The sequence below is a fragment of the Cuculus canorus genome, chromosome 5, assembly GCF_017976375.1.
Source record: "Cuculus canorus isolate bCucCan1 chromosome 5, bCucCan1.pri, whole genome shotgun sequence".
NCBI classification, from domain to species: Eukaryota; Metazoa; Chordata; class Aves; order Cuculiformes; family Cuculidae; genus Cuculus; species Cuculus canorus.
In genome coordinates, this window is record NC_071405.1 from 36,911,077 (window position 1) to 36,932,820 (window position 21,744).

Sequence of the window (21,744 nt, forward strand, 5' to 3'; positions counted from 1 at the left end):
AAAGGACTGATTTCTTGTCTGTTTTTTCATGTTGTTTTTAAACTCATCACTGTTTGCTCTTTAAACAACAGTATTTTAAACTAAGCCTATCTACAGTTCTGAGCACATGTAAAATACTTATAACAGCTCTTTAAACAACATATTTAGTGAGAACCCTACTACAAGTAAAATACAAAGAAGTAAAAGCCATGCTTCTAAGTTCCTATGACTGAAGTAATGGGATACCAATTACAGCATTTAACCCAGTTTTGAAGATGGACCAAGATAATGGGTAATGGCTCACTGCATTGCCTCTCCCACTTTGCAGGGAACTCTACTGCCTTCAGGAAGCAGCCAAGGGAGACAGTAAATCCATCTGCACCCTCTCTAAGGAGGAAGCCTGGGGAGAGGGTGCTCAGGAACCTTGCACCAGAGCCCCCTCTCATACCAGCCCATGGCAGGGACAGGGCAGCACCAGCTCTTCAAGGCAGCTCCATTCCTCATCAGCCACCATCAAACCTCTTAGTGGTAGGTCAGGCCACGAAGCTGCTGGCCAGGGCTCCTCCAGGCTTCACTACAGGCATGAAGGATGCAACAGGGTGGGAACTGCACACTGCCTGGTGGAGGAGTGGAGGGAAAGCAACACAATCCTTGTGGGTTCTCTCTACGCACATGGAAGTAACACAGATTTCCTCAAGAGCTGCTTTTCTGAAAGTTAGTCTTTCCAGACCATCTGCTCCACTTGCAGTTTACCTATTTTAGGTGTGGTTTTGGAAACATTAAGTGACTCAGGAAGCTGAATCACATTATCAAAAATGACTAAGGTGTACAGCATGAATATGACTCACTGAAAAGCAGTGGAAATCAAATGCTTTCCAGGACTTCATTTTTCTAATCACCAATGCTGGTTCACCTCCACTACTCAGTACTGCTTGGATACACAATGTAATTTCTCCTACAGGTAAGAAAAAAAACCCACTGAGGGCCAGAAGATGATTCACCAGTGAACAGATTACCTTTTCAGCTACAGATCAGAGTCGCTTTTCAGCTGGTCTAATAGGCTCTCAAGTACTCAGCAGTCTCTATGCAAGAGATTTGTGAGTACAAAGAAATAAAGAAATGTTGCTTCCTCATACATTTCACCACAAGGACTCCCAGGCCCCAAGGTTTGGATGCAGCATACATGCTAATTTTGTGGCTGCTTCTCTGCTTTGTAACTGGTACAGGCAAATCCCTTTCTTTCCCTCACATCTATGATCAAGAAACACACGAGCATGTACCAGAACACAACTCAGTCTGGCAAAGCAGCAATTGCCAAATTCACCCTACAGATGGGTGGGCTTTTCTTACTACTTTGGCTCAGCAACTGCTCTTAGTCTCACAGCCCCTACTCCAGCAGCACATGGACTAACTACAGCAAAACAGAGAAGCTACTGAAAACCCCTGCACAGTCTAGAAGTTCCCACTCCAATGAATGAGCAGAAAGCACATATCTCTCTGAGACGTGGCTGTCCTAACCCCCCTTGTAAAGACCGTCTTAGCAGAAGACAGGCTATAGCCAGGCACAGAACACTCCTCCAGGGTGGGTGCAGAAGTTGTAGAGAGCACTGCTTTCCATTTCAGCTTCACCAAGCCAGGCACTTAAGTATTTTCAACTCCTCACACAATTCTTACAAGCTAAGATGGACTTTGAACAGGAGCCTTTGAAACAGAGGCCTCTGCATAAGCGGCATTCAGATTGTAGATAAATGTGACTAAGGCAGGGCACAAGGTCTACGGTAACCAACAGAGAGGACTTTGGGCTCTGTGCTGTGCCTGTTTGAGGAAAGCCCCTGGGGAAGGCACACCTGCACATCCGCTGGGCCTCCTCCGCTCGGCAGGCTGGGAGGGTGGCACAGGTCTCCTGCCACTGCAGGATCAAGGCTTTGCCGTGCTACAGTCACTGCCGCTCATTGTTCCACAGTCACAGAACTGGGCTCTGCAATGGTTCCATGCACGGCTCAGAATTGCCCAAGTTAATACAGTCACACGACAGCAAGGGAAATTTAGCATGCCGTCCCAAGCAACCCACACAGAACTTTTACTAGATTTCTGTAAAATTCAGAAACTAATTCCCTTAAAAAATGCTTTGCTGATTCTTCACTTTCCAAAAACCTTAACTTAGAAAATTAATCCAAGGCTTCCAAGCACCAGCTACCATAAATCCTCAGTATTCAGTTAAAGGCAGGAAGCAGCTTACTTCCTACACCAGGCAAGGTTTATAATAAAAAAAAAAAAAAAAAGCAACCCAAAAAAGCCCTTCACAGCATGCAATAACAGTAGCACTGTTTCAAAACAAACCTCCTAAGACCTGGATTTGATGAGCTGAAAGGAGCTCTGGCATCAATGCAGGCATAACTTGCTTCCCCACATTCAAAATATTCTGCCACCCAGCTCAGTCCCTCCAGGCAGCGCCAGTTCTCAGTTATGATCCCATACTTCAGTTGAAAGGAAAACTAAAATAACTGAGGCTTAATTAGGTAGATAATATATCTGCCAAAATGCTAGACAGTAATTGGAAAAAAATGATTAAAACTTAATGAACTTTAACTTTAAAATGTATTGTTCCAAGATTTCACAACCTACTGCACTGCTTCAGGCACGCAGTGCTCAAATTCCTTTGGTTAATTATCTCAAAGTACTAGGACTCACTTGCAGACAAAAAGACACACACACAATCCCACACCTGAAAAGATTCTTTTCGCTTTTTCATTCAAGCCATACAAACAAAATGTATGCCAAACTAACAGTCTGAAAAAGAGGCAAAGAAAAACTTTTGGCTAATACACATTATCATGTAATACACTAAAAATAAGTCAATGCATGCTTTCCTTGACTACAATTTGTACATATTTAACCTTATTTTGATTATTAGAACAGCTTTAAACATTAGTCTGCTAATCTCCCAGCTGCAAGTCACTAACACGACGATAAATCCCACTAAAGTACATAAAATATCTCATTATTTTAAAATATATTAACTCATCTTAATTGAAAAGGGACCTGTGCATGTTACAATTTACTTTCTAAAATTAAAAAAAAATAAAAACCAAGCTTTATCTTGCATTAACATAAGCACATGGCTAGTCAAAGTCCTCAGAAAAATTTATTGCTCAACAGCAGGAGTGTTGGAGTGGGATGTAAATATGGAACATTGCAAGGTAAATACAAAGTACTTTGGATCTGGTAAGTGTGGAAACAAAGGAGAGACTATTCACTATGTGCTCGAATTAAGAACCTCTGAGAGCAAATGACATTTCCCCTCTTCCACAAAGAGACACGTCAACTCAGCAAATAGCTGACAAATTAAGTCTACTGGCTCAAACATAACCCCGGTTAAAAAGCTGAGTCTTGAAAAGCAAATGTGAAGTAACATTTGCTGTTATTCGGACTGGACCTCACTCCCTTTCAGATACAGACATAGAAACACAGAGGGGATGCTAACGCTAAATATGCTTCTACAGACCAACTGGCTCCACAGTATGAAAACCAGCTTTCCTCTCAACTCAACAGAAAATTTTCAAGTAGAACTTTGCCCAGATAATACAAAAATAATATATATAGAACAGAAGCTTGTTAACATTAACTATTCAGCCTGTTTGGTATCTTCTTTCCGGGGGGCACTTTCTTCTCCCATGTTTTAATGCCCATTTTCTTTGTTTTGCCAGAGATTCCCGGCACTATCCTCCATAGGGAACAAATCATAGATGTTTCACTATTTTTCTGATATACAAGCAGGTCTCTTCAAAGATGAAAAATGAAAAATAGTGCAAGGAGGCTTTCAGGTTCAGTGAGCACAGCAGACAAGGCTATTCTGGTTCAGGCTATTCAAATAAGGCTTATGATATTAACAGAGCAGATATAAGAAGTCTATTCATGTTGAACAAAATTTGATGGAAGCACACGTTACTGGGCAAGAGACATGAAATCAATTTTATCCTCTTTCACAGTCATCATCAATTCCTTTTTCATCCCATCAGAACATCACTTACTTTTAAGTCAAGTATTTGTTTCTTCCCTTCCACCAACAAAAAAATTCCCATACCAGAATTCAGTAACTTCATGAACAATAATTACTTTGGACTAACAGACTTTGCAAAAACTCTGTTCATTGTGTAGTGTAAGCAATTATCATCCTTTTGTTTTTAATTAAATTAGCATTAAGTAATTTAATAAAGGTCAACTCAAAAACCAGTGTAACAGGTGAACACGTAAATCCTAATGACGACCTGCTGCATGAGCTGAAAACTGTCTTATTTTTTGCAGCAATCAAGGAAGAGTAGTAAAATGGGAAGAACTGATGCAAGTCATAAGTGACTAAACATATTTCTAACCATCATCAAATGGTAGAGGTCATGGGTCAATCAAAACCCCAGACACACAACTTTCATTCTTGTTGTATCAGTTTTAATTTTATTGCTAAACAACCAAGGTTCCCTTCCCAGTATTTCATTCATGGTTTCAGTTTCTGATACTAGAATGCAGAATTAAGGAAGCTAATGTGGTCACAAAAATCTTTTTCTGCAAGAAATGCCTCCAGAACAATTGCCACAGGACAGCTTCAGACTTTCACCTCCTCTGTCTAAAAAACATCCCCTTATTTTCAAATATACAGAAAGCCATACAAGGTTCGGACAGCCTTTGGCCTAACCAGGCAGATCAGAAATGCCATGGGTTTGGAAATGTGAATTGGGGAAATCAGTTCAGAGTCCAGGGACAGGAGCTGGACTCCATGATCCTTGTGGGTCACTTCCAACTCAGGACATTCTACGGTTCTATGTTAATACAGTTAAAGGCCAGAGGACAAATGAAAAATGGCTGTACAAATCTCTCCTCAAGAAGCCAGGCTTAAAAAGCAGAGACACCAAATATGTTTGGCTTATTTAAAACAAGCTACGTGAACACTTTATTGTAACACACAAAGAGTGTGCAGCTTGCAGTGCACGTATCTACATATCTGTGAGTTCCACCATCAAGGATGGCGCAGAAACACAGCTAACCACACATTACAGCTTTCACGTGATAAAGTATTCCCAAAGCTGCAGTCACATGTCCAGAAATAAGAAAGGGGAAGTGTGTGGAAACAGAAAAGTCTGGTTAAACAATACCAAGGCACACAAATGAGTCTGTAACAACTAAGAGCTGAAGGGAAGCTCATGACAGACCAGAAGTATTTCTTCTCTTGTGGCTACAGTTATCCCCACCTTTCTTCTCTTTATTCTACTCTTCTCAGGAAAGCGGCAATGCCTGCAGGAGCTGAAGGAAATACATATTTGGACATCTGCATCTCAGATGAGCTAGTGGAAAATAGCAGCAGGGAGGGGAAGGAGATCCCATCCAGGCCCCCTATTTTGGGGCACGTTAGCGACAAAGCTGCTCGCTAAAGCTCTGCCTGCTGCACCAGGAGGCAATTCTGTTGTTAGCCAAGAACTACATTAATTCTGAAAGCTTTCTATCAGGACTAATTTCAACTAGAGCAAACAAAATACAGCATTGTTTCTCTCCAGTTCATCTGCATCTCTTTGAAATACCACATTCATCCAGTTCAGAACTGTTTTACTTTGTGCGTAGTAAGGCTTCTCACTTCAAAGAGGAGGGAGCTTTTGGATGCGATGCCATTTTGCATTTCCTTGGGACATGATCACCTCTGCAAAACAGACATTCATGGGTCTCTGTTCCTTTCCACCTCCCCAACTCCTCTCAGCTGTCCACCAGTCACCAGTAGGAGCTACAATGCAGCCCAAGGCCATTTCCAGCTGAGCTCACAGCCACCAGCTCCTGCCCCTCTGTGACCTGATTTCTCCCCATAATATAAAAGGATCCACTCAAGCTTGAAGTCATATCCCAAAACTGCACACCTCAGCCCAAGCCCTTCCCCACGCTGGATTTTACTAACCTTACTCTCCTCAAGTGCAGGACTACCATCTCTCCTTCCATGGCAGGTGAAAAGCACAGGCCAGAGGCTGCCCCTGGCTTTCAGCCTAGTCTCTGCTAAACAAGTGACTTCCAGTCCTTGTGTTGCTTTCAAATTCCCTCTGTGTAACTGCTTTCCTAATTTTGCTTTTTCTAAAGCTTTCCTCTGCCTGTGAATCTTTTCTGAAGCAGCCTGTTTTCCTTTCCCTGGTTGAGCTGCAGCTGTTCCCCACTTGCTGCCCATTCAACACCTGGGCAGGGAATCAAGACTGAACACTTTGCAGATGGGGGTAACAGCCCCACCACAATTAGCTGTCTAACATGAAAGTCCTAGCACAGCAGCACCAGCACAGAAGTATGAAACACAACACAGGCAAGAAGGAAGGATAGCGGCCTCAATTTCTAGTCGTTGCAGTGCAAGAAAGGTGAAACTGCACCCATGTGAGTTTTCCAGATATGCAATTGTTCAAATGAGTGCAGAAACCACTTATCTAATTTTAAAAAATAAAAGGAAAATCAGACTTCCGAGCAGGTTTCAAAGAGCAGCTGCTCCAGGAATGAGAAAGACAAGGCATCCTCACAGCCACATGAAATTGAACACATTCACTGGAGACCTAAGAAGTTGTCTCTGTCATAAACTTTCCATCCACAAGATGGGATGCAAAAATCTTCAAGAAATCACCCTTCCAACCTGAAAGTAGGAGGCAAGTTTTCCTAGTTATAAAGTGGAAACAAAATCTCTGAAACCAAAAAGCCTACGAGGTGGGAGGGAGGAAGGGGAATGGCTGGATCCCACACGAAGGACTCCAAGCCAGAAACTGCAGAAAATTGTATGTTGTGATATTCTTAGCCAACAGTTAAGAGCAACAGACAGGCAGAGGAGGAAAGCTTGCTCCCTAGCTGGGAAGCTATAGCCACCCATGAGAGGTTTACGTTGGTCTCACCAAATCATTAATACAAACGCAACAGCACAGCAATGCTTCGCTGTCCTCTGTTCTTTACTTAGCAAAAATCCTCTCACTTTATACATGATATACAAGCTATTTTGTATTTAATGACAGCACACAATATAAAGTGGTGAAAACTTAATAAATAATCAAGCTTTATTATGAACTCAAGAGGCATAAAAAGTAAATGGGAAGAAAAATACCTTTACTATGCACCAGTATGATTTGTAATACTATTGAAAAGAGTTATTTTCAGCACTAAGGCAACAACTACAAGTTTGTACAAAAAATGCTCTGCAAATATGGGGCTTAGATTTAAAATTTTAAAAACCCAGACATAAGAACTTAAAAGGTAGGTATGAAAGCTCACACAGAGAAAAAGCAAAATGGACTGAAATTGAGACTTTTCATCTTCACTTTAGGAATTTTGTGTAAATAAGTAAATGTGTAATTTTCAGGAGGCACAGAGAACCTGTGGAAGACCAAAGTAAACTAGAAAGGAGTGCGTTTAACAGACAGCATTACTCTACCAGCTGATTACATTACCTGTGTGGTCTCAGGCAAATGGTTAGAGTGAATACAGGCATTGTATACGAAAAGAACAGAGCAGCCTTTCTTTGTCAGGCTCTATAAGCTTTCTTTAAACAGTATTGCACAACTTAAATCTTGCTGTAATCAAGGAGATGCAGACACAGGTCTACCCTAAGAATTTTAAAAATACTCCAAGTGGAAGAGCAAAACAGGTTAACTCTGGATGTTTAGGATGGGAAGGAAAGCAAACAACAACAGCTACGAAATCTGGAAAACCTCTTCGGGGCTCAAAGCCAATTCTGCGGCCCACCTCCCAGCAGACAGACACATTGCCATTACCTGGCTCGGCTTCTGAGGGCAGCACGAACCTGGGGTCTTGCCTAGGGGAAGGGGGCAAGTGAGCAATGCAGGTCTGAATCTTTTAACCATGCCAACAAATAAGGAGATGTGAAATATCTACCCCCACATAAAGCAGGCTGTGTAGTTGGAAACACAACGACAAACTGGAGATGTGGATTTGAGGCCCAGTTTTGACATTTATTACTGGACCTGACCTTCTACCAAAGCCAAATCTGGCACCAGTAAGAAAGGAGTTATCATAGCTTTTGTAACCATGATCCCTCTCTCTCAGAGTTGACAGAAAGAGTCAGAATGCAAGCAAGAAGACTGTTCCTTTTATCATGGGAATAAACCAGGTAAAACGAGACATTGTACAGAATTAAGGTCTCCCGTTAAAAGTGAGCAATAAGTGAGCAATAAGGCAAAACCAAGCAGTTCATCTTGACAGGGAATGGGAATTATCTGTTCTTTATGGTTTGGAACAGCAGCTTGAAGTCCAATCCAACAGTCAGGTCGTAGTGGCATGTAAATTAGACTGTTTCAATCCCTGGCTGTTCAACAATTTGCAAATATTTTTTAACCAGTATTCCAGTGCTGAACTGTGAATGCCTGGGATTTCTGAATACAGTTTTGCAAGAGATTATTTATGCCTACAGTTCTGATATTTATGCCTCTTCCCTCACCTCTCCCCAAGGGAAGAATTGCGGAGATACCGAAATCTTGCTTCAGGGTTAGAACACCTATTTGAGCATTGTCCATACTTGTTAATGAACTTAAAGCATAAAGAGAGCTTTCTGGTATTACTTCTTCAACCATTTCAAGCAAGAGTGTTCAGGTGGTAGTTGCTTTTGATCAGAAACATACATCATCAGAAAAGTTTGTACTTCTCCTTTTCATCAGGAGGGTGACATGAGACTGAAGACTCATCTTGCAAGTCACCGTAAGACACAGCAGAGGGGAGAACTTTTCAGAATCACACTAATATACAAACTGTGCAAAATTTTAATCACACAAGCACAGTGATTAAAGCTCACATGCATGCACTACTCATGAGTGAAGCAAGAACCTCACCACCTCCAAATCCTCAACAGCTCCAAAGCTAGTCTCCCCAACACCAGTCAGTCCTCACAAAAAACACAGTAAGCCTCTCACTGGGGAGCAGGCAAAAGAACTCACTTAGTCCAGGCTGTTTAAATGACTGACATGCACAGCCACCAACCTAAAGTGCCCTGTGGGAATCTCTGCATATGCACCATGGAAGGCAAAGAAAAGCACCCAAGCCCTTACATTATTAAAAGAGGAGAATAAAAGTTTTATAGTCAAACAATTGCTTTATCTTAAATCTCTAGAGGCTAGCAAACTTAACATAGTTCAGCTGGGATGTTAAGCAAACTGGTGTTAAACAGCTTAAGTTTTTGTTTCTTACCTCCTCAGGTATAATGATTAAAGGGTATTTGTCCTCTGATAAGAAGTTAAAAATAACCCACACTTTAAATGCGTCTTCATCACTAATCAGCAAAGGACTTTTAGAGAGGTTCTTTTTAGCACAGAGAGTCCAGCACATCCTGTTGAACTCAACTTTGTCAAAGTTTCCTTGAACCTAAAATGAAGAAATTGAACAAAAAAAATGAATATGCACGAATGGCACAGAATAACAAAGTTTAACAGACTAAGTCACACAAAAAGGCACCAAGAAAATTCTAGTTTGCAAGAAATGTCAAGGCCCAAGAAAAGAACTGCAGCAGCCTACTCTGACTTCCTGCATGGGGTCAACTAAGGAATTTCTTCCAGCAAAGCCTACATCCAGCCTCCCATTGCTGGTCAAGTTAATAACGCCCAAGCTCATGTGAAGGAGGCTACCCTGCATTCTGTTGTTTCCTCAAACACATTAGCAGTAGCTTCCAAACCATCTTCAGAACTGTGTTAGTTTCAACCGCGCTTCTGTTGCACTGAGTTACTAAGATTTTATATAGCAAATTTGGAAACCAATATAGCCAAAACTACACATGGATACACTAGCTGTATTGGAAAAACAGCTGGGAAAGACCATTTTCCCCACTTCATGTTACTCAAACATAACTCCTAGGAAAATATTCACAAATATGTAATCATCTTTTTCTTCAACACTAATCCACTGAAATCTGGAGGATGTGATTGAGAGCAGTCCTGCAGAGAAGGACTTGGGGATGCTGATCGATGAGAAGCTCGACACTAGCCCGCAATGTGCACTCGCAGCCCAGAAGGCCAACCGTGTCCTGGGCTGCATCAAAAGAAGTGTGGCCAGCAGGGCGAGAGCAGTGATTCTGCCTCTTTATTCTGCTCTCGTGAGATCCCACCTGGAGTATCGTGTCCACTTCTGGAATCCCCAACATAAGAAGGATATGGAAGTGTTGGAACGGGTCCAGAGGAGGGCTACAAAGATGATCAGAGTGCTCGAGCACCTTCCATACGAGGACAAGCCGAGAGAGTTGGGTTTTTTCAGCCTGGAGAAGAGAAGGCTCCAAGGAGATCTTATAGCGACCTTCCAGTAGCTAAAGGGGGCCTACACAAAAGCTGGGGAGGGACTTTTCACAAACACATGTAGTGACAGGACTAGGGGGAATGGTTTAAAATTGGAGAGGGGAAGATTTAGAGTAGACATTAGGAGGAAATTCTTCACCATGAGGGTGGTGAGGCATTGAAACAGGTTGCCCAGGAAAGTTGTGGATGCCCCATCCTTGGAGGTGTTCAAGGCCAGTTGGATAGGAACTCAAGCAGCCTGGTCTGGTGGGAGGTATCCCTGTCCATGGAATTAGATGATCTCTAAGGTCCCTTCCAACTCAAATCATTCTATGATTCTATCATTCTATCAGATTTGCAAACTTTCACCTTACTGATAAAAAAAATTCCTCTTATTTTTGTTATGCTTTATCACACCTAGCAACTGTACCTACCCATCTGTGAATTATTTACATATGCAAAAGCTTTCATTTCCTCTATTTTGTTTTTAAACTCCCATTTATGCTAGAGATTAAACCTATTATCTCCCTATAGCTCTGCCATGCTATTTCTTTCTCTTCTTGTAACTGATGAAGGTGTGTTCCCCACTGTAATGGAAGTCCCTTGAGATTTTGCAAAGCACATCTAAGAAACAGGTTCTTTTACCTCCTGTGGTAATGACACCAGAAATGTTCAGCAACATTTTCTTATGACTGCCAAACCATAAATCTTAGACGCTTCAAGAGCATCTTTGCAAACTGTGTGATTTCCTATCCCGTCTGGTAAGTGGTCAAATATAGTGGAGGGTGAGCCGCAGTGGCTCACTGCTAAGTCAGAGACAGGCTAAGGAAGTGGATGAACTGATTTGAGTGGAGGAAAAAAAGAAAAAACAAAAAGGACAGAAGTAAACAGGAAACCAACACTATGCCAAAAAGCACTTTACAGTACTGTTTCCAGGACTAAAAGTGAGACTATGAAAGAAAGCCGTACACTTTGCATGCTTGCAGAGCAGGCCATCAACATAAGTGACGATGCCAGAGGCAGGCTACAGCTGTCCTTTGACCCAATTTGAAGCTGTAGGAGCTATAGGCTTAGCATCCTCACCATTTGCATAAGAAACATGGGTGTTAGATGAAACACCAGCTAAGTGAACAAACACCCTCTGGAAGAAGAGCTAGAAGCCAGGTTTCCTTCTTCCTTCAATTTGCCAGCACTTCAGCTCTTGACTACTTTTCCCTGTACGTCTTCTTGCCTGTCCTCCCCACTCTGCCAAATGAAGCTTGACTCCTTTTCTAAAACAACCTCACCCACCTTCATGAGCAGTTCCACCTTGGAAATGTCACAAGGAAGCTGCCGACAGGGTCGGAAATCTCTTTTCCTACCACCACTACCTGGCAAGTGCTCTAGGCACTATAAATATGGTGGGTTGCTCTACAAGCAGCTCATGTTTTAAAGCACAGCAACCACCAATGACCACCAGGACATGGGTGGAAAAAGGCATGGACCCTGGTCAGGGAAAAGGAAAGTGCGTGGTTTCTGCTCATGTAGCAAAGTCAGACTGTGTGCATCTCAGAAACTCATGTAAAAACCCAAGTCACCTACAGCGTGTTACCACCACCAAGATTAGGCAGCAGCTAAGCAGGAGGTTTCAGGAGCATTCTGGTCAGGGGATTAGGTCATCCTTTGCCAGCATACTTATGTTGCTTAATTAACTAACAACTTGTTGTACAAGAGATTTTTCATGTGCACAAGTACGTGCTTTTAACTGCACTTCATAATTTGTCCGAATTATTAGAAGCCACCATTTCATTTGGAAACTTCTGCAGTACTCCACAGTATTAACTCTACAGCAACTATAATTTTTATTTGTGAATCTGTCTAAAGTGATGAAGCATGTAAATGAACCGACCCCTTCAACCTTAAAAATGCCTTAACTCCTAGTGATAAAAACGTGATCTGTAAGAGACACCTATCTTCCCTTTCTAAGAAGCTTCACAAGTAATCACGAGAAATGCAGTAAAACCCATAACATTTTCTAGGTCTTTAATTTCTAGAAATACGCAAAAACTGCATATAAGTAGAATAAATATACCATCATCTATATCTGACTAAATAAATCTAAAACATAAGGAAATACAGAAAATATTTGGCTTCAGTACCAGAGATCAGATCGGTTCCAAAAATATAACCACCATCGCTAGTGTACCTAGTATTCGCCAAGCTGTCTGAGGTTTAGAACTATGTCCTTCTTTGTCTTCCCTGTTACGGCTCTCCCCTGTCATAAATAAGGTGGTAAATACCACCATCACCAACATTGAAAAGGAAACATTTTCAAATGGTATGAGAAGATGTACATTGTAAATGATGGAACATGCTAAAACATGGTTATGAAGCCAAGTAAAACAATTTAGGAAAACGTATTGGCAAGCAACAGCTCCCTCCTGAATGGGACACGTACAAGACAAGCACAGATTTTGTTTCAGATGCAAGAAAATCCTAGATAGATGTATCTGCTAAGTAAGAAACAGCACAATACTGGAAATCATCAAACAGGCAATACTTATTATTCAAACTAATTACTCAAATTCCCTATTTGGATAAAGGAAATTAGTTGCAACCAATCTGCCTCCTTAAACTACTGACTTCTGCCTCTCTCGAGGATTCCTTGGCTCTACATTCAGGCTTTATTTCAGGGTAACATAGGGTAAGCTACAACTGCATTTAAGAGTACCACAGAAGTTATTTCAAAAGGTTACAAAGTCCTCTCAAAAGCATCATAAGTCACAGTTACATCTCTGTTTTAAAGAAATCTAAGGATTCGTTCTTTTAATTTTTACTAATGCTTTACAGAAAAATATCCTATGATCAAAAAATCCTCTCTTCAGCAGCTTGCGCTTGCTCAAACCAATTAATTCACCAGAAGAAGTATGACTGGAAATTGAGAGAACTTCCTCGACATTTGCGTCTGTAAAGCACCCGTCCTTCTTTAGTAGCTTTGCTTATTAGCATAAATCAATAGCATTTGCTCTACAATCATCCCATCTGAAAAAGAGATTACATCTTATAAGAATGAAAAGAAAGGACTTCTTGTGTGCTTTTTTTTTGCTTGTTTGTTTTAAACAAAGGAGACACGCTAACCAGTGACTTCATCTCACTGCACATTGTCTTTCGGCACTGATGTAGAGTAAACTCTAGAAGATGAGATGTCACAATCAAGATTTTTCCAGTCCACAAAGACAGGCTTCTGTCTAAAGAACTTCAATAATTTTTAATAATACATACCTAAATTGTTTGCAGGCATTTAGTCGGGATTAAATAACATGAGCCCACGGGTAATTTAATGGTGTTTCTTAATATTTCGCCTTTTAAGATGAACTAATGGTAAGGGTATATCAGGCGATTTTTGGAAACCAGACCAGCGTATGAATAAAAGCACAAGGAACTACATGCAGCCATGCTCTTTCCTTTCACGAGGAACCAGAGTAGCTTGTCCTTCGTTTTACCATCGGGTAAGAAGGTGCCTCAGAGTAGCTAAACACTGTAAATTCACACCAACTTGCTTAAGTAGCCAGGTCTTTCATTTTCAAATTGAAGTGTTATTCAAATGCAATTGCTCCTCATTTCCATAACTATTCTTGCTATAAATACCCTTTAGCAATAAAGCACCGTTTATATTTAAAAAAGCCTTCCATCTCTCTCTTTATTTTCTAACTTACTGGCTTGCTACTGCCTATAAATGGTATTAACAAAACCCACTGTGTTTCACACTCTAGGACTGCAATTCTTCGGTCAAAATAAAGCAAGGCCTTTTCTTTCTCCACAAAATTTGTATACAAACTGCTTAGTCTCCGTTGAATCTTAAAGGAACTCAGAGAGCCAACATGAAGTGGAAATGAGATCACAAACTTCTTAGGGACGAAGCGAGATTCTCCAGCATCAAACATCCAAGACACTGAGAGGGTACCTTTATGTGTTGTGTATTAAGGGCCAACGACTCCCACGCGTAAAACAAGGCACTATCACTGGGTATGAGAGAAATGCAGACCAGAGAGGCAGAGCAGCTGATATGTCTTAGACAGACGTAAGAAGCTTCTATTGCTTCCAAGCTGCCACACCGCATTATATAAATCACATTTTCCACCAGTACTTAATGTAGATTAAAGAAGCAGCAAAAATAAGCAGATAGGTCCACAGACTTTGCATAATCTGCAATCGCTGCATTGCAATTTTCAGCAGCATGCCAGTTCAGGACTCCTTAATATTACATGGCTTTAAACATGAGTAGCTTTCAATTGGAAGGGGGAAGATTTAGATTAGACATTAGGAAGAAATTCTTCATGATGAGAGCAGTGAGGCACTGTCACAAGTTGCCCTGGAAGCTGTGGATGCCCCATCCCTGGAAGTGTTCAAGGCCAGGTTGGATGGGGCTTTGAGCATCCTGGCTTTGTGGAACATGTCCCTGCCCATGGCGGGGTGGGGGTGGGGGGGGGGGGGGGGGGTGGGGGGGGGGGTGGGGGGGGGGTGGGGGGTGGATGGAACTGGATGATCTTTAAGGTCCCTTACAACCCAAACGATTCTATTCTATGATTCTACAAAAGAAAGCAAAAATCGATGTATCTCTGCAGCCACAACATCAAAGGTTTCTGGGCTCAGCCCCTAAGTATACAAGAAATCAGTGGTATTGAAGCTGATATGTTTGCACTATCCTGTGGGCTGGGTTTTACCATCTACTCTGTAGACAGAAGCTGTGAGAAAAAAAAAGCAGGAAAATAGGATTTTTTGGAGGTTGGGTTGTTTGTTGTTTGTTTGGGCTTTTTTTTGGGGGGGGGGGGGAATGTGTTTGTTTTGGTTTCTTTTTTTTTTCCAAATTCCAAACCCAGTGACTACCTATCTTGGAACAGGAGCAGAGAAGAGCAGAGAGGGAAACCCTGCTGGCTTTCCAGAGTTTCCCCCAAAACAAGGCACAACAGAAGAACGAAGACTGCTCAGACACTAAAGGAAAGAACTCGCAATGGAAAGCTTAACAGCGGTCACTAATATCACCCACTAACTAGTCAAAGGGATCTATTTATTAAAAAAACTTGCGAATAGGCATTAAAGATATTTTTGCTCTTCCTTTTTGCAAAGGAGTCTATGACAATATTCTGTTACAGTCGTAGTATGAAGTGGAACAATCTATAGCTCCAAGACAATTTCAGATAAATTCAAGCTGGTGTGCTTTATTAATATGAACATGGTTCTGCGTGAACACAGCTTATGCAATGACAAGATGTAACAAGAAATAGAAACCAAGGAGAGAAAAAAAAGTGGAGAATAGTGCAACCTTCCATTTTAAGGCACAGACTCTCCAGAGTGCCCGCCCCATCACGACCCCACACAGGCAGACTCACAACCAGAGTGTCTTCACACCAGCACGCTTCCTGCAAGCAGAAGTCTACTGCAAAGACTCTCTAACGCAAAACCTGAAAAGGGAAAAACAGAACAGAAGAATTCAAAACTTACCTTTTCCAAGATGAATTTGTTTAGATAAGGCATGTAACCCTGATTGGAAACTGGTCCTTCGTCATCGTCCCTGAAGTGCTCTTCCAAGGCCACTGGATCGTGGGGAACATTTAACACTGTGCACAAGTTGTGAGAAAGGACCTAAGGACAGAAGAGAAATCAGTGATGCTGCTGTTGGCCTTAACCATGCTGCGTTCCCTCCAGAGCAGAACTGTTGATTCACAGAACTGTTGATGCACAAAGTGACACTTGCGCATCAGCGCAAGTTCTGCCCTGCAAGTTCTGGATTTTTGTCAAAAACTAAAAGGTAACTCAAAAAAGTTGACTCCAAGGATTCAGCAGCTTCAGCCAGTTGTGTGTTTACAGAAGCAATGCGATCGCAGACGGGTCCATTCCTACAGAACTGCAAACACAGCAACAGCAGGTACACTTTGTACCCATATACTTAAGCATTTGAAAACACGAGAGGCATGCAGAAACACCAAAGTAATATTTACAGAGTGAAATTAGGCAGCTACTGAAAACAACCACAAACACCTAGCCTTTGAAATTATATTTACTATCTAGTGAAAACAAGTAATACAGAAAACAACTCAAGATGTACCCTTAGTTTACAAAGAAATGACCACTGAAATTAAAGCATTAACTACTAATTTCTCTCATCATCCTGCTTTTGGGTTGCTTCTCAACATTCACCCCATGTTTCAGTTGGCAAAGAAATAGTAATGTTACAGAAAGAGGAAGGGTTTAGGCACGCTTCTCAAATTTTTATTTTAAAAAGCTATTTGCATGGAATCTGTCAAGAGCTTAACACCCACCAGCACTCATGTCTGTTCTTGAGAAATGACCTTCAAGAAGAGGCTACACGCTTGATTAGTTTTAAGGAAGTACTGAGTTATTGAAAACTAGCTGGTAGCCAACACATCTCAACTTCTTCAACTCAGGCCGAGTTTTGCATGCATGAACTAACAGCTCAGTACCAATAAAAGGAAGGCAGAGCCTGGGTAGCAACGGCTCCACACCCCCAGCACTCTCCTAAGAAAGGCAAAGCACCATCCCTCTTGCTGTTTACGCTTCCTCGAGTCTGGTCAGTCCTGTAACACACTGCCACTTGGAATGTCACTTGGCACCATGCAGTTAAACCTCCAAGAATCATGTACCAGCTATAGGAACTGGGTTAAGCGCTTAACTTCACCTGCCCAGGAATGGTCTACAATGAAAAAGAACCAAAGGCAAAAATACAGGTGAAACAAAATTAGGCAGAACTAAAACAAATTTCATCTTTTGAAAAGGCATGACGCTTGTGCTATTTTTTTTAAAGCCAACAACTAGATGGGACAGTATGCAACTAAATTTTGGCATGCATTTTCCCTTTTCCACTGTGCAACATAAAATTAAAAACATCATACCTAAATGATACAAAGAGAAAGCAGTAAAAAAAATGCTCAGAAAATTCATAAGCAGGTCTATTTAGGGGAGTAGACATAAAGTAGTGGAGATAGGGAAGCCGCAAAACAAGAAGTGAAAGTCTGAAGTTGTCAAAGGAAATCAAGCCTAGGAAATCAAGCCTATGCCACATAGTTCAAATGTCTGGGCTTTCCCTAACCCCTACCCCCAGTTAACGTACATTTACTTTTCTTATGTGTCATAAGGAGACATGCAGAGTCAAAGAAACAGTTATTATAAAATCCTACAAAAAGTAAATTCAGTTCAGAGAACAATTCCTCTCTACATATCACCAAAGTTATATTTTCTTACAGAAAAGGACACATTTCCATGAGAAACACATATTTTCGTTGTCAGATGTTAACATCAAGCCACTGGAGCTAAACAGGTGTAAAAGTTTAAAAACAGAAAAACAATTGCATCAGCCACATTAGAACAGAAGCTGCATTTCCCAAAGTAGCAAAAGAGTATTTAGAAGTTATCACGTTTCCCACTACCCTCCATCAACAACATATTTCCCTTCATTTTACCTTTATTTTTAACCACCACATCAAATTAATTATTTGAGCCCATGTGATTTACATGGCGGGGGAACATATTACTATGCGTGTTTCCCCTTCTATTTAAGTCCTTTGTCGTTATTTATAGAAGACTGAGGGATTCTTGAATTTCTGAGATAAGGATGATCTCAGTTTTCCAACCAGACTGTAGTTGCTAATATATAACTAAAAAAACCACTCAGTTAAGTAACTGCTTTAAGCTTATTACCGAAAACACCTTAGAAGTCAATAAAACACTTTCTCTCACGTCCTTTCTACCTGTTTCCCTTCTCTCTGTTTTGGCTTTCTTGCTGTGCTTGGGCTGCCAGAACCGTAGGTGGTTTCCGTATCAAGCAAGCAATTTACCAGGAAAGAATTCCACTTTCAATCACTTTCTAAGATCTGCCTTATCTGCGATCTCTCTTGTGCCCAGTGCTCTCTTTTCATAACTCAGGAAATTCCTCGGTGCCTGCCAAAGCCTGCCATTCTCTAACACTGCCAAGCGCCAGCTGAATTCTTCAGTTGCAGGCTAAGCCTGAAAAATTCTTTACTAGGGTCTCATTTTGCTCTGTTTTGTTCTCTCAAATCACATTATCCGGACCATGATACACTCTATTTTAATGACCAATTTAAAAAAAAAAAAAATCTGGCTGAGTATTGGGTTAACTGGTGCACAAAAAATCGCCTTGCCTTGCAGAAGCTCCATCAACCACGAGGAAGTTTTACACCACAAAGGATTATTTTCCCCCATGCCCACAGGGTTGCTAGGCATCTTTTTCTTTCAGCACCTATTATGCTGTGGATGCCACATTTAACAACTTACCTTCATGTCAGAGCCAACTCCTACCCCAGGCTGGAGACTCATCTCTGTGCTGCGGCAAATGGGCACAGCGGTGGTCCCCAAACTGCAGTCCAAAGGACAGTACAAGTGGGCTGCAGATCAGTGCACTCTGGGCACAATTCTTCCATTTTCAATGAAGTTTCATAAGAAAAATGCCTACTCGTGCCCAGGGAATACTGAAGGTGTTCTGCTCCAAATACAAGTAACTGGATGAAACAAGCAAGCTGAACGCCAAAGGTCATTACAAACTTTGGATTTACTTTATTTATGGCCAGTCTCATGCTGCTTTACATGGAACACAAACCCCCAGCTCAGCTCTGCTCCGCCACAGCTGCTCCCCTCTGAGCTCCCATTTTCCAAAACATTGATCTTCCAAAACTGTAAGCACGTGTTGAATTGTTACCATCTGAGTAGTTCCATTTAACTTTGTCCATAAAAGTGATCTGCGTTTCTAAAGGAAAAAGAAGACCTGCTAGACTACTTACTGCTCAGCACAAAAATTTGGCCCAGATGAGAGAAGGAGCATTAAACAGGGCAGACTAATCCTACAGAACCTATTGTCCGTTTCTTCAGTACTTTTTTCTTTTTCTTTTCCATCTTTCAGGGAAGTCTTCTCCCTCCCCCATCTCTTTTTGAGATTTTAAAAACGTTGGCATTGCAGATCCCGACAGCTCCATTCAGTGGCTTCGTATGAATTCATTCCAAGGCATTCTTGGCTCATCTCTCCCCGACATCCATGTCAGCAGCTAGCCAGCCAAAATAAGGCTACTCACAAGTTCTTTTCCTTTTTTTTTCAACCATAAGAAACCAGCATCCTATATGCCCCTTGTCACAAGGTCTTTTCAGCCAGAGTACGTCTAAAGCATACAGTTTCTTGTATCACCACATCTCCAAGTTACAGCTTCCTTATCCACTCAAGTAGCAAGCGCTCCATTCAGAATCTCAGAATTTAACATCAAGGTTAGTGCAACAACCTCTTTCCCAGTCAGATGAACCTATTCAAGCCTCCACCAGCTCAGGTTCCTGACACTAGTGCCCTTCGCTCATATCACCACCTCCATTCCTTCACTTGCTCCCTTCTGCCCTGGGTACTCACAGACCCCTTGTGTCACCATTTTTTACAACCTCACCTTTCCTCTTGCCCTTGTTGTTAGTCCAGCCCTTGGCCCCTAATCCCATACTGGTGCAGCCTGCACCAGTCCCACTGCCAAGGGAATTGCCTTTCTGCCCTGTGTCTCCTGGCCCTTAGGAAGAGCTCCCAGCAAACATCCTCCATCTACTGTGCAGTTCTTCTGCATCTTCCTTGAAACCAGCTGACAGAACCTCAAGGGCAAGATTAAATGGGCTGCTGACCTACAGGCAGCTGCTTTTCTCAGGTGCAGTATCACGGCCCTGTCATTTCCAAATGCCCCTCCTTTTTGCTCTACAAGCTGCCTTCGTTTGCCAGCTCTTCTGGAAGAGGGGCATCCCTCCCCTTGCATCTGACAGACATGATTCCTCCTGGCTACCCTAATACAAATGCTTCTGAGCCCCGTTAAGAATATCAGAGTACAACTCTCTCATAGTGAGTCATAATGACTAATTTCCTACCATCCTTCAGTGTTGTACAAAGTCAATTGTCTGGCTGGGGTCCTGCCCACTCATCACTGGATCTCAACCCTTCCACTGCTTCGTTACCATTGTTCAGGGTCTTCCTCTCCATTTGGACCATCCCTCTTGCCCCTGATTACACCATTCTTCCTCTTCCCACTAGCCACTGACTTCCCACCTAGTAAAAGCGCAAAACAAAGATAAGAGGCAAAATATAACATCCCAGACACAACTAAAGACCAGTTTAAATTTTCTAAGCCTGACTAGTAACTTTGGTCACCCACACACTATGGGCCCAAATGAGATCGTACTTTCACAAAGCACTCACCACCCACATTCTGCAGGTACCATGACAGGAACCCAAGACTTCGAAAATCCACCCCAATGGCAGCACACAAACAAGAACAGCCAAATAACCCCATTGCCTACGGAGAGACAAGTCACAAAGTAATGTAAGGAAGATTCCAGAGAGAGTGTAAAAACTACTCGCTATGTATTCTCTCCAAGATCAAACCATATATACACACTACAAGCAGTATTGCTGGCTGATAAGTGTAACTGCACGTAAAACCACAGTGTCTCAAGATTTGGAGGAAAAGTAGATTGCATGTTGGCACATTACAGAAACTTTTAAAATTTTAAAATTGCAAATGACAAGACAGACAAAATTGGATTTAAATATAGGAAAGCAAGTACTTGCACATAGCTCATACTCGAGCCACAACAGCAGCTATAACTGCACACACAGCTATAACTGCATACACAGAACACTTTAGCGTTATTCTTTCAGTGTCTGAAAGTGCTGAAAGATGCTGACAAAATATTGTGTTCGTATTTGAAGGAGTATTTTGAGAACAGACTACATGACTGTTTTGGCTGATGTAGAAAAAAAATGTGAGATCTGCAGTCAGCATAACAGAACTGCAGATTACTGGTTAGTAAAATAAACGAATGCATACTGGAAGAAGACAATATTCAAAATTACACAGAAGACGGATAGGACTCTCTCTTCTCTCAGCAGCTCAGAACATATACGAAAGATAAAAATCGATAAAAGACATCTCACTAAATCCTTCCTATTCCAAGCAAGTCCTAGTTTTTCCTCCAAGCGCTTCCTGTTTCTCCAGAGTACAAAACAGACCCAGTTCACTCACCTCCATCCCTATGCTCTACACATGTGATCTAAACATTTCACAGCAGGGCCTCAGCTACATAACAGACATCAATTTTTCTCATAGTATTTAATGAAAACTGTTGATTTTTATGGAAGGCTTAAAGACCATTTCTAGGTAGAGAAACTAGAACTATCTCTCTCTCTAACAACCAATGTGTTACACTTAATTTTCTGTGTGATATGACGGCAATACCTTATACTAGATTACACAACTCAAAATCCATTGCCATTAAGTCTTCTTATTGAGAAGGGACGAGTTCAGCAAGCTACAACACTGCGTGCTGTTGCCAGAAAACAAATAGATTTTTAGAATTTTTAGGACTTCCGCTAAGTTATTAAACATTTCTGACACCACAGATCTCTACTGACCAGTTTATCTCCAAGCCTCACCTCTCTGTTTTATAGGGGTGTTGCATCTCTCATGGC

The 21,744-nt window shown here is 41.6% G+C and overlaps 1 protein-coding gene across 3 annotated transcripts in view; it reads right to left on the reverse strand.

The window, feature by feature from the left end:
• The window catches only part of SWAP70 (switching B cell complex subunit SWAP70), a 41,367-nt gene that overhangs the window by 17,224 nt on the left and 2,399 nt on the right, over nt 1-21,744 (reverse strand). For 2 of the 3 annotated variants that reach the window (XM_054067989.1, XM_054067991.1), the window contains exons 2-3: nt 15,729-15,869; nt 9,175-9,348 (exon numbers count right to left, since the gene is read on the reverse strand). In XM_054067989.1, the coding sequence (XP_053923964.1) occupies nt 9,175-9,348; nt 15,729-15,869 (315 nt within the window). The remainder of the gene's footprint in view (nt 1-9,174; nt 9,349-15,728; nt 15,870-21,744) is intronic. The other variant, XM_054067990.1, reaches the window with a different exon arrangement.